This window comes from Coffea arabica, chromosome 2e (assembly GCF_036785885.1).
Source record: "Coffea arabica cultivar ET-39 chromosome 2e, Coffea Arabica ET-39 HiFi, whole genome shotgun sequence".
Taxonomy (NCBI): domain Eukaryota; kingdom Viridiplantae; phylum Streptophyta; class Magnoliopsida; order Gentianales; family Rubiaceae; genus Coffea; species Coffea arabica.
Window position 1 is genome coordinate 64,966,190 of NC_092313.1, and position 15,829 is coordinate 64,982,018.

The 15,829-nt window shown below is 34.8% G+C and overlaps 1 protein-coding gene and 1 long non-coding RNA gene across 2 annotated transcripts; one reads left to right on the forward strand and one right to left on the reverse strand.

Moving 5' to 3' along the window:
- Window positions 1–368: 368 nt before the first annotated feature.
- Window positions 369–959, reverse strand: LOC140036406 (uncharacterized). The gene is made up of 2 exons (XM_072077796.1): window positions 822–959; window positions 369–776 (listed from the first exon to the last, which is right to left on the reverse strand). The coding sequence occupies exons 1-2, from the start codon at window positions 957–959 to the stop codon at window positions 369–371; spliced, it is 546 nt and encodes a 181-aa protein (XP_071933897.1).
- A 3,632-nt stretch (window positions 960–4,591) lies between these two features.
- Window positions 4,592–5,773, forward strand: LOC140037337 (uncharacterized). The gene is made up of 2 exons (XR_011841263.1): window positions 4,592–4,955; window positions 5,686–5,773. It is a non-coding gene; the product is annotated as an uncharacterized lncRNA (long non-coding RNA).
- Window positions 5,774–15,829: the final 10,056 nt, after the last annotated feature.

Sequence of the window (15,829 nt, forward strand, 5' to 3'; positions counted from 1 at the left end):
TTGTTTGCTCTTCTTCTTCCATTTACAACCGCATGAAAGTATTTAGAATTCTTGTCCCCTTCCCTCAGTCATTCAGTCTTGCTTTTTGACTCCATAGTTTTTCTTCTTCTTGGTAAGCAACTTTCAGTTGTTTTTTCAGGGACCCCACTTTTTGTTTTGATAGATTTCTCTCCTACCCTCTTTTTCCTTCTAGTTTGCCTTTGATCTCTTCTATCTTTTTTTTTTGTATTACCTATCGTGCTTTTGTGCCATTTCAAGAGACTTATCCTGTAGTTTGTGATTTTCTTAGTAACCTTGAACATTCTGAATCATGCACATGGTGTTTTCCAGGCCTCTTTGACTACCTGGAATCCATCCTCATATTGCACCTATCTTTTATCAAAGAAAAATCTTTTTTTCCTCATTCTGTTTGCTGGGCAAGTGTCAAGCAATAGGATACTGTGATCTGATGCCCAATTTTCAACATGTGTACATTTTGCATTGTTAAACACCTCTAGCCACTCAGGGGAGCATAATCCTCTATCTAGTCTTTCTTTTATTTCCAATTCTTCATCCCAACTATTCCTCCATGTCCATGGTCCTCCTTCAAATCCTATATCCACCAGATTGTTCCTTCTGATGAAATCTCTGAAATCTCTAAATGTCCATTCTTCTCTGTCTCTTCCTCCCCATTTTTCCTCCTTACACCTTGTGTCATTGAAGTCCCCTATGATCATCACTTTCTTACCCCACAGTCTTTTCCTCTTAGTTATTGTGATCCATTGTTGTTTCCTCACCTGTCTTTCACAGCTAGCATAGATTGCTATTATCCACTAGTTCACTCTTGTATCTTCAGCTTCTATCAATGCTTCAATGGTGAATTCAGTATGTTGTAGTTCCTTTATTTTAACTGCATCTGTCCAGAATAATGCCATTTCACTTGCTCTATTCACTGCATCTACTGCATAACAGTTCTCCATTCCCAATTTTTTTTTGAATTTTATGCATCATAGTTTCTTAGTTTTTGGTTTCATTCATCATAATCATATTAGGGGAGAGGAGTTTGTTGAACTCCCTCAGTTGGGGAACTGTCAAGGGGCTCTCTGCTCTTTGGTAATTTCACACCATTATCTTCATGGATTATTGGAGGACCAGTTAAGGCTGATCCCCATCCCTTCCCCTTGTGAACCATTCTGTTCATTTGCATTCTCACATCTTATCTTTTTGCCTGTCTGTTCATGTTCTGTGATCTCTTCCATTTCTTCATCCCTCAAATGGAATTTCCTTTTTCCCAGATCTTGTGACTCATTCTGTTGTTCTGTGATGTCTTTTAAAGGTTGTCTTTTCCTGTATTGCATTTTGACCCCTCGTTTGTTCCTTCCTGCTCCTTTTGATTTCTGTGCCACAACAGTTTCTTGTGTATTTGAGTCTACCTGCATGTATTCTGATTCTTTTATTTTGTTCCCTACCAGCATATCAGTGTTGGAATCTCCTTTTACTGTCTCATCTGTCAAAGATTTCACTGGTTGCTGTGTTCTTGGTGTGTTTATCAGTTGTTCCATGTTATTGTTATCAGTAGCAGTTAACATCCTCTCATCACCCTCCTGCTCCCATCTCAGTTGTCCTCTCCCCATCTCCTAATCTTTTCTTGCATCTTTTCCACTGTCTCTCTCTGGTGGCAGCCTTGATGTGATAGGTTCTTGATTTCTGTCTCTTTCCCATCTTTGCTCCATATTACTTGCTGCCATACTTTTCTCTATGAGTTCCTTCTGTGGTAATATGGGAGTTTGGAACTTAGGGATGAGTTCTCCATTCCTGTAAAACCAATGCTGTCTATCATTAACCTTACTGTGAGAGTTGGTATTTTCCTTTTATGGTGACAATTTCCCTCCTCCTACTCTCCTCCAAGGACCATATTGGTTCTCACTTTGTTCTCTACTTAGTATTATTTGTGTCTTGCAGCTCCTCTCACTATGCCCAATCATTTCACAATGGTAGCAGAAGTCCGGACATCTTTCATTTTTAAACGGTAACCATTTATATCCTTCATCCAATTTCAAAGTTGTTCCTCTGGGAGGAGGTTGGTTTAAGTCCATTGTAACCCATAGTTTCAAATGTTTCCCTTCTTTTCCTCCCCCTTGTGGTATGATTACCTCCTTTACTTCTGCAAATATACTTCCTATTTTCCTGTCCACTTTCTTGGCAATCCAGTGTATAGGCAAGTTCCACACCTGTACCCATAATGGAGCTAAATTAAAAGCTGATTCATCCTCTTCAATCCCTGCTTTCCATGGCCTAAGTACCAGAATCTAGTTATCCATAATCCATGGTCCTCCATTTAGAATTTTTTCCCTTTCTTCCACTTTTGGGATGAGGAACTGGAACAGATTTGGTCCAACCTCAATTGTTCTTAGCTCCTTTGTGTACCCCCATGCTGCGGTTACAAACTTCTTTACACCTGTGAAATTTGCTATTTTTTCACCCTTGATTCTTCCAATTAAACTGTTTTGGCATTCCATTATTCCATTGTCAGCATCGTTTACATCTAATTCAGCTCCCTGCATTTCTGACAATGACAAAGCAAATCTTTGAATTATCTCTGCCAGGTCGTCCTCTATGACTTGCAGTCCAAATACTTGGGGGATTCTTTCGTTAATCACAACCAAATGTAACAGATCCAAGCACTCCTAAGATGAACGCTAACTAGGACAGCAAAACAAAGTAAGGCAATGCAACCTTCAAAGCGTTCAAGTAACAACCCAAAATACTTCCAGAAAAACAAAGAGGCTAAAAAAGATTTTAGAAAAGCAGAAAAGTAGAAAAAACTGGGAAAAACACAGAGAGCTTGCAAGATTAAAGGATTTATGAAGGTCTTAGCTCATGAACTCCACACACGGATATGGGCCATAGCTGTAAACTAGTATATTTACCGCCTATTTAGTGGTCTTTGTTCCTTCCATACTTTCACGCCTGTATTTTTGTCTTGCTAGGAATCGCATTTTGATGGTCAGCTATGTTGGTTTGGGTGTGCATCATCTCTACCACTTGGATTTTTTGGGGAAGCTCCAGCTAGAACCTTTACATTAATGTCTCTGGTTAAATACGAAGATCCCAGATAGAAGCTAGTGTGTTAAATGCGAAGATACCAAATTGGACTCTAGTGTGTTTAATGTTCTTGGATCATGATTTGTGTTGGTGATGGTTTTTGCTGAAATTTAGAGCGGAAATGGGTTTTTTTTTGAAAGTTTGAACTTTTGTTGTTGGAAAGCTCCCACCTTGGGGAGAGAATCTCAAACTAGAGAGAGAAAGCCACTACTTAGAGAGTGGTGCAGCGAAATCTCACAAATGTATTGCAAAAATTTGCCCCAATTTGGGTCTATTTAAATTGTAACAAATTTTATTCGAATGACTCTCCATTTATTTGGACAAAACAAGAAATTTGTGTTTTTTAAAATTTTAAAAATAATCACGTACTAACATGTAATGTGAATTGATGTACAATAGAAATTGCATTTTTTGAATAAAAAAGTTTAAATGTCGTGTTTAAATTCATGTAGAAGACTCTATGATGAATATCTCAAAACAAGACCAAATTGCAAAAGATCTCTTCCTCACTTTAGAATTAGTGTTTAGGGAAAATGATCACTTTTCTCATTAGCTCATCCTTTGGGACCAAACAAGCGGGTATTATTCTTGATTTTGAGGCGACTAAGAGTCAATGACATGTCAAGATCTGTCTTGCTTTTATACCCAGATTGTGTCTAATCCATTCAATATCCATTTTGGTGAAAGCAAATAGTCTATCGCTCTCATTTCTTGAGAAAACTCAATCAACATATAAACTGTGAGAACTCAAAAAAAAAAGAGTTATGTGTATGCCTTGAATTTATTTTATTTTATTTACTTTGTTATTAGAAATATTATAACGAATAAATGGTTAAATTAAATGCCTAATTGAATTTATATAAAAATTGAGAATTTAAAAATATCCTAGAATGGTGTAGAAAATTATAGGAATCAAATAAACAAATGCTAGACATATTGCAAATTGTGACATCTTAATTCATTATATAGTTGAATAAATACATGCCTAATTAATTTTCCTTAAAACCTAAATGTGTGAAAATTTACTGGATCGATATAAGGAAAATTTCTTAAGGTACATACAAATTAGAACAAACGAAAAATTTTGGGGCAATGCATGAGGCAATAAAATCATGGACTCATGGCAAACAAATGAACAAAAAATTTAAAAAAAAGAAGACCAAACCAACCTTAGAGTTTTGGTTAATTTTCCATGCAGCCAAGAAACCAGCTAACGGTACTTCATAAAATAAAACTGAAAGGGAGACATATAAGTGGAGGGCTTGGAACCATAAGGAGCTGCTATCTAAACGATGGAAAAGAAAAGGAGTGGAATTTGTGTGATAGTTGGGCGGTGCATAATTGTTATTTGGACAGCTGCCAGATGAACTTGCCACCGAAATTGTTGAGTAGGCAGTGACCGAATGAGAGTTTGGATTGATTAGCACTGAATGAGGAAGCTTGAGTGGTAGGCTGAGTGAAGGAAATAGGTCTAATTCTCTTCTTATCAAGCAAGTAGTAGAAACAAAACTGAGAGAGAGAGAGTTTCGGTCATAACCATTCATTCCAAAACACGACCGAGTGAGAAACATTTCTGGTTCTTCATTGCTCCAAGTCTGTACCCGAGAGAGAGTAAGGGAGAAAGAGTGAATCATTTCCTATTACCACGCCAACCAATAGAGAGTTGAGAGGGGGGAAGGGCTGCAGCTGTTTGGCGTGCAAACTAGAGGCAGCGGGGAGAGCAAGAAGAGAGAAATCTGGTGCGATTCTTTGAGGAACAGAGGGAGGAAACTGTCCACATTTTTCCAGCTGAGATTGTCTGCAAAAGGGAGGAAGTAGCTGTGAGCCAGGAAACAAACGCGAGGCTCGCGAATAGTTCATTTGGATATTTGGTGAGTGTTTTTCGAATTTATGTGTTTAATTGTTTATGTTTACTTAAGGAAAATTATGTGATAAATGTGCTTATTATGAAATATTGCTAAGTGATTCATTGTAAAATGTATTTCAATTGTCCCTCTCCTTCTAAGTCAAGAGTGTACTTTATCGCACTCGACTTAGTTGAGCTTGAAGATCGATAATTGACTGAATGTTACTGCAAGTGTGTATGAATGTAAGCCGTATGTGTGCCTCGCCGCATCGGCTGAACTGGGCCCCAAAACACTCTGTTCAACGGACTATTCGAACCAGCAAAGGGTTTGGTCGGGTAGGACGGTAGCTTTGGGTAATGTTTCGGTATACTCGAGTATTACCATGAGGTTGGGAGATTATTGAACTGATTATTGAATGTAGGGGATTGTTTATTGTTTTGGAGGACATAAGGAGGTGAATTGGCGGAATGTATAATGATATTGAAATGAATGTACAATGACAGTGAAATGAGTGTCTCTTGACACTGAAATGAATGCTCAATGACATTGAAGTGGCTCTAATGCGAGCACCGTATCCTTTTAAAAAATGATTGTTTAGTGAAGTGTTTTCCCCAATTGCTTAATGAAAGTGATCGTACAGTGAATTGTGCACTATTTGCTTAATTGTACTGATTTAAGTGTTTATTAAATGTTACTTGTTCGGCAAACCTCACCGAGCATTAGCTCAGCCCTTTTAGCTTTGTTTTCCTTACAGGAGTTGGAGGTCGGGGATCGAACAAGGGAACTTAGGGATTTATCGTGAAAACTTTAGCATTGTGATTAGTATCTTAATAAGGTAGGAATTTTGTATCGATCGAGATATTGTAAAAGAATGTGACGGTTGGTTTTGGTTTATCGAAATGTTATCTCTGGAGTTAATGTATGGTTAATGGAAATTATCAAACGGTAATCTCTGAAGTTAATGTGAAATCAATGAGTCCTGGCAAGAGCCAGGCAGACGATCCCCTAACTTTTAGGGTACACCCTATAAGGAAGTGGGGTCATCACAAGTGGTATCAGACCTCTTAATGAGCTCACACCAGGAGAGGGTTCTCGGATTGTGGGGATTGGCCTGTTAAGTGTGAAATGAACTACCATTGTTGAAAAAAAAATTAGATATGTACGTCGGGTAGGAATCTTAAATATTGTTGATTTACTCTTGGGACCGGCCGGCTTGAGTTGTAAATTATCCTATTTTCGAATTCTCGTATCCGAGTACTAAATATTTTATTCATTGGTGTATTTGCAAATTGGCAGGATTTAGTATATTGCATTATGATGTGAATAGGAATCATGATTAAACTTGGGAAAGTAGAATCAAAGAGACCAAGGCTAGCTTTTGAGAGTTAAAGGTGAAGAGACTGTGGTGCAATCTTGAATATTAGTGCAAATCCTCCATCTTAAGGTGAATAATTTTATTAGCCTTCGATGGTAAACAGATGATATGCCAACTCCTGCCTAAAAATATGGTTTTCTGACCTAAAATTTGAGTGAAATAGTAGTTTAAGTAAGGACCAAGTGCGTCCTTTCGGCAGTGTGTTCTAGGGCATCGGATGACTAGTCACTGCAATTGTTCATGAACTTACATCTATCTGGATCGAGTGATACTAGTTTAAATGGGTAAAAGACGGAGGCTAGTGTTAACAAATGAGAGAGCTCATATTAGAATGTAAGCAATGAGGAAATTCATAAGGATGTGACGTGACAGGATTCTAGAGCTGGAAACTGATATGATAGAGGAACCTATGGAAGCAGAACTAGAAAAAAGAGTGGGGTCTAGTGGGATTGTCCAGGACTGGACCAATGGAGTTTAAGTTGAACTTAAAACTAAGGGTTGAGCTATTAGCTATGCTTGTTATGATAATTTCACTGTATTGCTGAATTGTTTCCTTTTATGTTTATATAGACCGAAGCTTAGGTCATGTTTGATGAATATCGAATGCATTTGTGATTGTTTGGTTTTTCTTTTTATTTGAAATTGGTGTGTATTGTGACTTGCATTGTTGTGCCATATAACCTAATGACCGTGTGTTTGTTTAGTTATAAAACTATGTGATTTGCTAGCTTTTGGATTGAGATTGCTTGTTAACCTAAGTATGTGTAGTTAATTGTCAATTATTTATATAAATTGGTAGTGAGATATAGAAGTCGGACCACGACGACGAAGCCATAAACGTAGGCAACCCAAGAGCAAGGGGAAGAACAGAAATCTGCAGTTAACCAGAACCAGGAACAAGGAACCCATATAAGTGACCCAGTAGTTGCTGATTTAAATCGGATGACCGACCTTTTTTAGCGTATAGCACCCCAACAGGATCAAGGGGTTGGGATTGTAAATCAACCTAAGGAACGGGAGGTAAAATTATCCATTATGAATTATACAAGGGTTGAATTTAGAGATACAGGAAGCAACTTGGGAGTTAAAATATATATATATATATATACAGAAAGAATATCCCGAACTTTTGTGATTGAAGGTACGAAATTTCGAGGGTGAAATTTTCTTAAGGGGGAAAGAATATGAGAGCTCAAAAAAAAAGAGTTACGTGCATGCCTTGAATTTATTTTGTTTTATTTACTTTGTTATTAGAAATATTATAACAAATAAATGATTAAATTAAATGCCTAATTGAATTTATATAAAAATTGAGAATTTAGAAATCTCATAGAATGGTGTAGAAAATTTCAGAAATCAAATAAACAAACGATAGACATATTGCAAATTGTGACATCTTAATTCGTTATATAGTTGAATAAATACATGCCTAATTAATTTTCCTTAAAGCCTAAATGTGTGAAAATTTACTGGATCGATATAAGGAAAATTTCTCAAGGTACATACAAATTAGAACAAACGAAAAATTTTGGGGCAATGCGTGAGGCAATAAAATCACGGACTCATGGCAAACAAATGAACAAAAAATTTTAAAAAAAAGAAGACCAAACCAACCTTAGAGTTTTGGTTAATTTTCCATGCAGCCAAGAAACCAGCTAACGATACTTCATAAAATAAAACTGAAAGGGAGACATATAAGTGGAGGGCTTGGAACCGTAAGGAGCTGCTATCTAAACGGTGGAAAAGAAAAGGAGTGGAATTTGTGTGATAGTTGGGCGGTGCATAATTGTTATTTGGACAGTTGCCAGATGAACTGGCCACCGAAATTGTTGAGTAGGCAGTGACCGAACGAGAGTTTGGATTGATTAGCACCAAATGAGGAAGCTAGAGTAGTCGGCTGCGTGAAGGAAATAAGTCAAATTCTCTTCTTATCAACCAAGCAGTAGAAACAAAACCGAGAGAGAGAGAGAGAGAGTTTCGGTCATAACCATTCATTCCAAAATAGCACCGAGTGAGAAACATTTCTGGTTCCTCATTGCTCCAAGTCTGCACCTGAGAGAGATTAAGGGAGAAAGAGTGAATCATTTCCTATTACCATGCCAACCAACAGAGAGTTGAGAGGGGGAAAGGACTGCAGCTGTTTAGCTTGCAAACTAGAGGCAGCGGGGGGAGCAAGAAGAGAGAAATCTGGTGCTATTCTTTCAGGAGCAGAGGGAGGAAACTGTCCACATTTTTCCAGCTGAGATTGTCTGCCAAAGGGAGGAAGTAGCTGTGAGACAGGAAACAAACGCGAGGCTCGCGAATAGTTCATTTGGATATTTGGTGAGTGTTTTCCGAATTTATGTGTTTAAATGTTTATGTTTACTTAAGGGAAATTATGTGATAAATGTGCTTATTATGAAATATTGCTAAATGATTCATTGTAAAGTATATTTCAATTGTCTCTCGTCTTCTAAGTCGAGAGTGTATTTTATCGCACTCGGCTTAGTTGAACTTGAAGATCGATAATTGACTGAATGTTACTATAAGTGCGCATGAATGTAAGTCGTATGTGTGCCTCGTCGTATCGGCTGAATTGGGCCCCAAAACCCTCTATTCAACGGACTATTCGAACCAGCAAAGGGCTTGGTCGGATAGGACGGTAGTTTTGGGTAAATGTTTCGGTATACTCGAATATTACCATGAGGTTGGGAGATTATTGAACTGATTATTGAATGTAGGGGATTGTTTATTATTTTGGAGGATATAAGGAGGTAAATTGGCGGAATGTATAATGATATTGAAATGAATGTACAATGACAGTGAAATGAGTGTCTCTTGACATTGAAATGAATGCTCAATGACATTGAAGTGGCTCTAATGCGAGCACCGTATCCTTTTAAAAAGTGATTGTTTAGTGAAGTGTTTTCCCCAATTGCTTAATGAAAGTGATCGTACAGTGAATTGTGCACTACTTGCTTAATTGTACTGATTTAAGTGTTTATTAAATGTTACTTGCTCGGCAAACCTCACTAAGTATTAGCTCAGCCCTTTTAGCTTTGTTTTCCTTATAGGAGTTGGAGGTCGGGGATCGAGAGAACTTAGGGATTTATCGTGAAGACTTTAGCATTGTGATTAGTATCTTAATAAAGTAGGAATTTTGTATCGATCGAGGTATTGTAAAAGAATGTGAACGGTTGGTTTTGGTTTATCGAAATGTTATCTCTGGAGTTAATGTATGGTTAATGGAAATTATCAAACGGTTATCTCTGAAGTTAATGTGAAATCAATGAGTCCTGACAAGAGCCAGACAGACGATCCACTAACTTTTAGGGTACACCCTATAAGGAAGTGGGGTTGTCACATAAACTCTATAGGTTTGTAATATATGAGTAAAAGTGATAGCTAAATATATGGAAACAGGTTATGGCCTTATGATCACGAGTGATTGGTAGATTTTTAGAGACATGATCCTTACTTTGAGTTGTCATGAAAGGTAAGTCAGCGATGGACTGTATAAGCTTGTAATGCGGCTTGAAGATGATAGTTAAAAAAATAAGATTTTCAAGAACATTGCATTTAAGATCGCATTCCTTCCAAAAATTGCCCCAATTTTGGATTCAAAGATATTGGATTCCATGTTAACTTTTATCGTCAATCACTAGAGGGATTTTAGCATTGAATCTCTTTGCATTTTTCTTTTCATTTTTTTCTCTCTCTTTTTGTTTTCTTTTCTTCACATTTTTTCATTTTTTTATTTTTTTTTGTCAATACCTAAATTTCAAATGTTAATGATAGAATTAAAAATTTCCTAACTTTTAGAGTATAGATGCCCCCTCTTTCTTTCCAATAGTGAAATCTAAATATCAATGGTAGAATCAAACCTCCAACTTGTAGTTTCTCTCTCTTCTTTTTAATTTTAATAATTTTACTATTTTTTAAAAAAATTCTCAAATCTCCTTCCGTAATGCGGGGTGCGATCATAAGTGCTTTTGAAACGAATCACCAATTTAAATTCAAATGAGGATGCAAAAGATAAACAGTGTTTAGATAGTAGAAACGATAGCCAAAGTAACATTCTTATTTCACATGACAACTAAAGTAAAGAATAACCCATTGGGAGAATTCATTCTCTTTTGACATTTGAAAATTTTTTCAATATAGGGTTGTGATCACTAAGGCTCAAATTTGAAATGAAATTGTATCTTTAAAGATTCAAATGGGAGAACAAATGATAAAACCTGTATAGATAAAAAAAACAAACGGTTAAAGTATCATTCCAAATTCTTAAAATAAACAAGAATAATGTACATTTTTATTTTCATTTAGATGTGGATTGAATCTGGTTAGTACAGTGACCATTTTCAAAGTAAAGATTGTTCAACTTTGAAAATTTTCAACCAATGTGACTGATTTGGAAGTGGACAAAATATGAATTGTAAAATGAAAGAGAAAAGTATCATGGTTGGTCTTTTAAAACAGACTATCAAGTTTGAATATTCTTTTTTAATTTCGAGTGCTCTCATTGAATAGTGTGGATCACAAATTTAGTGCATGCAAAGATTTTTAGAAAATTAAATACACTCTTGTAAATTTACATGCAAAAGATTGGGAATCTCAACTTAGTTTTATTTCTTAAAATCCATCATGAAATCTCCCAATGGGTAAATAAAGAATGAAATGTACATGAATATATACAAAACAATAATTGTCTAAATGAAAAACTTTATTATTGCAAATGTTTGAAATGAATTTTTTACTTAACTTTAATACAAATGGAAAAAGAAAAATCTCTAAAGAATATACTTTCATATATATACACACACTTTTTCTTTCATTTTTCTTTTGGAACAAAATGTGTTAACAAATCAAATAAAAAAATGATTTTTTTGGACAAACAATTATGAAATCTCTTAAATGTCTTAAACTAGCGCGTCCAGATGAATTCTCCAAATTTTTTTTTTAAAATTGTAGGGTCTGCCAAAAAATCAAGTAATACTTGTTATTTTTTTTAAAATTTATCAATCCAAAATTGTTATCAGATATTGAAAAAATATTTTTTTTTACCTTATTGAAACATCTTTTATAAATGAAGGGGAGGGAAACAGATAAAAGAAAAATATCCAGAATTAGTAAGTAAAAATGTAAAATTGGTATGCATGTCCAATGGGGGAGCCCTTTTATGCCAATGGTTGGCCTAGTATGAAAAATGTAATTCTTTGAAGTGGACACCATACAATACCTGATGGATCTAATCAGTTTATTGATATTCGAGTGAAAAGTAATTTGAAAATTTTGGCTAATTGGAGTGACAGAAAACACTTGACCTAACAAAATGAGGACAAAGTCCGAATGGATTGATTAATTTGGTTGGCACATGAAAAGATGTTAAAAGTCAATTTAGTATGAAAGAACCTACTATTGAAAAGATTGCAACGTCTTGACTAGTTTATTCAATACACCATAGATCGAAACCCTAAAAGAGAATAAATGGATCGGATGACATAGATGGTTTATTCAAAAATTGATTGGGTTGTTCTAAAAGTGAATAAATGGGTTAAATGGATTGAATGGAATAGATGGTTTATTCAAAAATTGATTGGATTGTCCTAAAAGTGAATAAACGGATCAAATGGATTGAATGGAATTGACAATATATTCAAAATTGACTGGATCATTTTAAAAGTGAATAAACGGGTCAAATGAATTGAACTGATGATTTATTCAAAATTAACTGGATCGCTCTCCCATTTGTAGTTTCAAAAATTTCATTGCAACGCATTAGTCTATGAGCCTTCTATAACCAAGATTTGACTTTGATATATTTATTATCTCAACAATGAGAAATCATTTGTGAATTTTTTCAACTTAGCGTCCTTTACGCAAGTGATTTTTACCCACTTTAATAAAATGACCAAAAGATGATTATTAAATGCTCATATTCTAAGGTGTAAAAGTTGTTCCATCATTTTCAATGCCGTCATCATGGAACGGATTAGATCTTACCTTACCTTGTGCAATACCCCTTTGGATGGTACAAAAAATATAAACGTGCAAGTTTGCTTGGATTATATATCCAAGACAAAAGGATAGTTTATTACTAATGCGGAATTTCCTATGCGGTATTCCCTCTATGGTTGATGCATGATGACAGTTTATTAAATCGTGTATATATATACAATGCGATAATTGGTATATGACCTAAAAGTACCCTATTTAAATATCGGGGTAAGTCTAAAATGATGTGCAATATATATTCATATTATTAATGCAATAACTAAAATTTAAACATGCTTTTTATAAAACGCAATTTTTTTCTAAACGAGTATCATGCCAAAACTCTTATTTTCTAAGGTTTGTGAATGCAAGAGAAGAGAAAACAAAGGGAGGTTAATTCAATTAATAAATAACACATAGTACATTGGAGCAATAAAATGATACAAAAATATAAAAGAAGAGAAAATGGGTAAAATCTCTCCCCTCGTATCTAGTGTGCTTAATAGGGTAATGTTGACTCTATCCTAGGCGATTTTTAATATGGATGCATGAGATTAGACTCACTAATGCATCTAGACTCGATAAGGTTTCAGGCTCCCAAACTTTCAGACCAAGAGGCGAAGGGTCATTAATCCCAATGCCTTTAGTCGGTGGTTCGAGTGATCTCTCATACATTGCTATGTGCACGTTGTGCCACGACCACATGTCCAAGTGGATCGATCCTAATTCTAGTAGGGAGGAGTGGTGTGACAATCACTAAAAAGAAAATCAAATGAAGGGTTATAAAAAAAATAGCGTATGCACATATGAAATGTTCTTTTGAGAGAAGGGATTAATATTAAGTACGTGTGAAGGATCTAAGGCGATATTCTCCCCACCCCTAATGAAAAAGCGCAATAACATGAATGAAAATAAAAAAAATATCCATTACATACACGGAGAGCGAGAGACGATCATGTGTGTGAAATACAAAAAATTCTAAAAAAGTAAAAGAAAAAGAAAAAATGCAACCTAAACATCCCAATGTGATATGTAAAAAGATTAGACAAAGAGAAGAATCGACTAAATCAAGTGTTTGGACTCTCTAAACTTCTCAGTGGAGTCGCCAGCTGTCGCGCCCCATTTTTTGAAAAATAACATTATTTTGTTGAAAAATGTATTTATTGATTTTAGAAATAGAATAAAGAAAAAGGGGCTAAAATGGGACTTAAAAAGTGCGACGGTTTTGCTCCAAAATAATAGTCTAAAGAGGATTTTTTTTTAAAAAAATTGAAGTCGCCACTTGGTATTGAGTTAAGGTGTACCAAGTCATCCAAAATATGTTTTTAAGATAAAAAAAATAAATAAAACCTTTTTTAGACGACTCCAGATCTTTGAAAATAAGAGAAAAGAATTCGGGAATCATGGTTGAAAAAAGGAAATGCAAAGATTTGATCTAAGGCACCTTTCAACCTAGCCAAAATTAGTTGCGAGATTTAGTCGAAAAATTTTCTTAATCTAACCTATAAAACTTATCACATTAGAGTGTTTCTATATGGATGCAAATCTAGACCTAATGAATATCGAGAGGGTCGAAATATCTTTTCAAAGTTTAATTGGTGCAAATCACATTAATTGTGATGCCCAAAATGATTCTTAGAAGAGGTCACGAATATGCAAAAAATGAGACTCGAAGAAAAGAAGAATAATAATATATAAATATACATGATATAAAAGAGAGGAATGCAACATAACGGGTACGGGGGATCTAAATTCGTGACTCAATTTTCCTTTCTATAGAGGAGCTATGAGCGTGTTACGGCTAAGAAGTCATACTCGTCCATTTCCCATATTTGAAGGGTGACTCTCCTAGCTTAATCAAACAAATGGACTAACCTATTTTTATTTTTCTAAATGGAATGCAAGTCTAAATGTCATGTTTCGCGCACATAGGGGTAAGGGAGATAATATATAGAGAAAATATCATGCAAGATGAGAAAATGGTCTAAAAATGAAAAACATATATGAAATGCTATGAATGTCATGCAAAGAATGTGAGTCTAGCGCGAGACGGCCTAAAGGGTCTAGTATTGAATTAGCCAATTTCTACAAGTCTTAACTAGCGTTGGATTAGTGAGAAATCAGGGAGAAAGACCACAATTAGCATTGGACTAGTGTGACGACATCATGCATTTATTATAACTAAATAAATCCTATAAAGTATAATTAAAGCAAGTAAACACATAATGCATATAGGACACATAACACATACACATAATTTCTAGATGCAAAATCCTAGTGAAAACGAATAAACATGCAAGCACACAAGCAAATAAACGCAAATAAAAGTCTAACTATTATATTCGGGGTCCTAACTATAACCTAAATGGGGAAATTTTAAAAATAATAATCTAAATATTACATTTATCTAATTAATTACATTTTTTGACAAAAAAATTAAAACTTATCTATTACATAACGTAACTAAATACATGTCTTGAGCACCTATCTATTATAATTTGGCATTTAAATGCCTCTCAAATAATCATCAAAATTAAATAAAATAAATGAAACTTAAAATGAATAAATAAATTATTAAAAGAAAAGCACTCAAAACATGCAATTATACATAAAAAACATATTAGAGCACATAAAAAATTTAAAATAATAAAAGAAGTTACCTCCCTTGAAATTGTGGTTAAATGGGGTGAAATTTGCCCTATTTATACTCCAAAATCAACAAAATGATCAAGGTACCAATTTAATTATAACAAAATAGAAATAATCATGAAATCTACCAATTAAAGTACTTAAATTATAATTATTACAAAGATTAGGGGTCAAAATTAAAGGAAAATGGAGTTCAGGGACCAAAATATAATTAAATTAGGAACCTAATTGACAGAAAATAAAAGTTTTTAGAGTCATAGTATAATTACTCAAAAGCCAAGGGACTGGAATGCAATAAACGGCATCAGATTTCTTGAGATAAAAGGCCATTTGGGCCATGTTAATTTCTTCTTTGGACCAAAGTCTCCCAAGCCCAGTGAAATGTCCAAGGAAAAATACACAGGCTAGCCCATACATTTAACCAAACAAACCCAACAGAAAATGCATGGGTCTTGGATTCCAGACCCAAGTCAAAACCCAATCAAAAATAACAAAACCCACTTCCAAAAACCCAAACAAAATAATGCAAATCTAATTCTCATCTTATTTTACTAAACCCAACAAACCATTAAATCACCTAAAAAAAATTAAGACCTAATTATATCCTATAACCTAGAAATAATTTGCTCAAAAACACATTTAAAACATGCAAAAGAGGATTAAAACTTAAAAGGGGCAAAATTGGTTCAATTTTTTCAGATTTTGGGCCATAGTGGAATTATTTAAAAATTGGGGGCCAAAATGCAAATTTTCCAGATTATTCATGCAAGCTCATCACAGCTTTCTTCTGCTGCAACTTTGCAACCCATTCTATCACAACAATTCCTACTCTAACTAAAAAAAAAACCATCGATTTATCAACTAAAAAACCAACACAAGGATTTCGGCCCATTTTTAT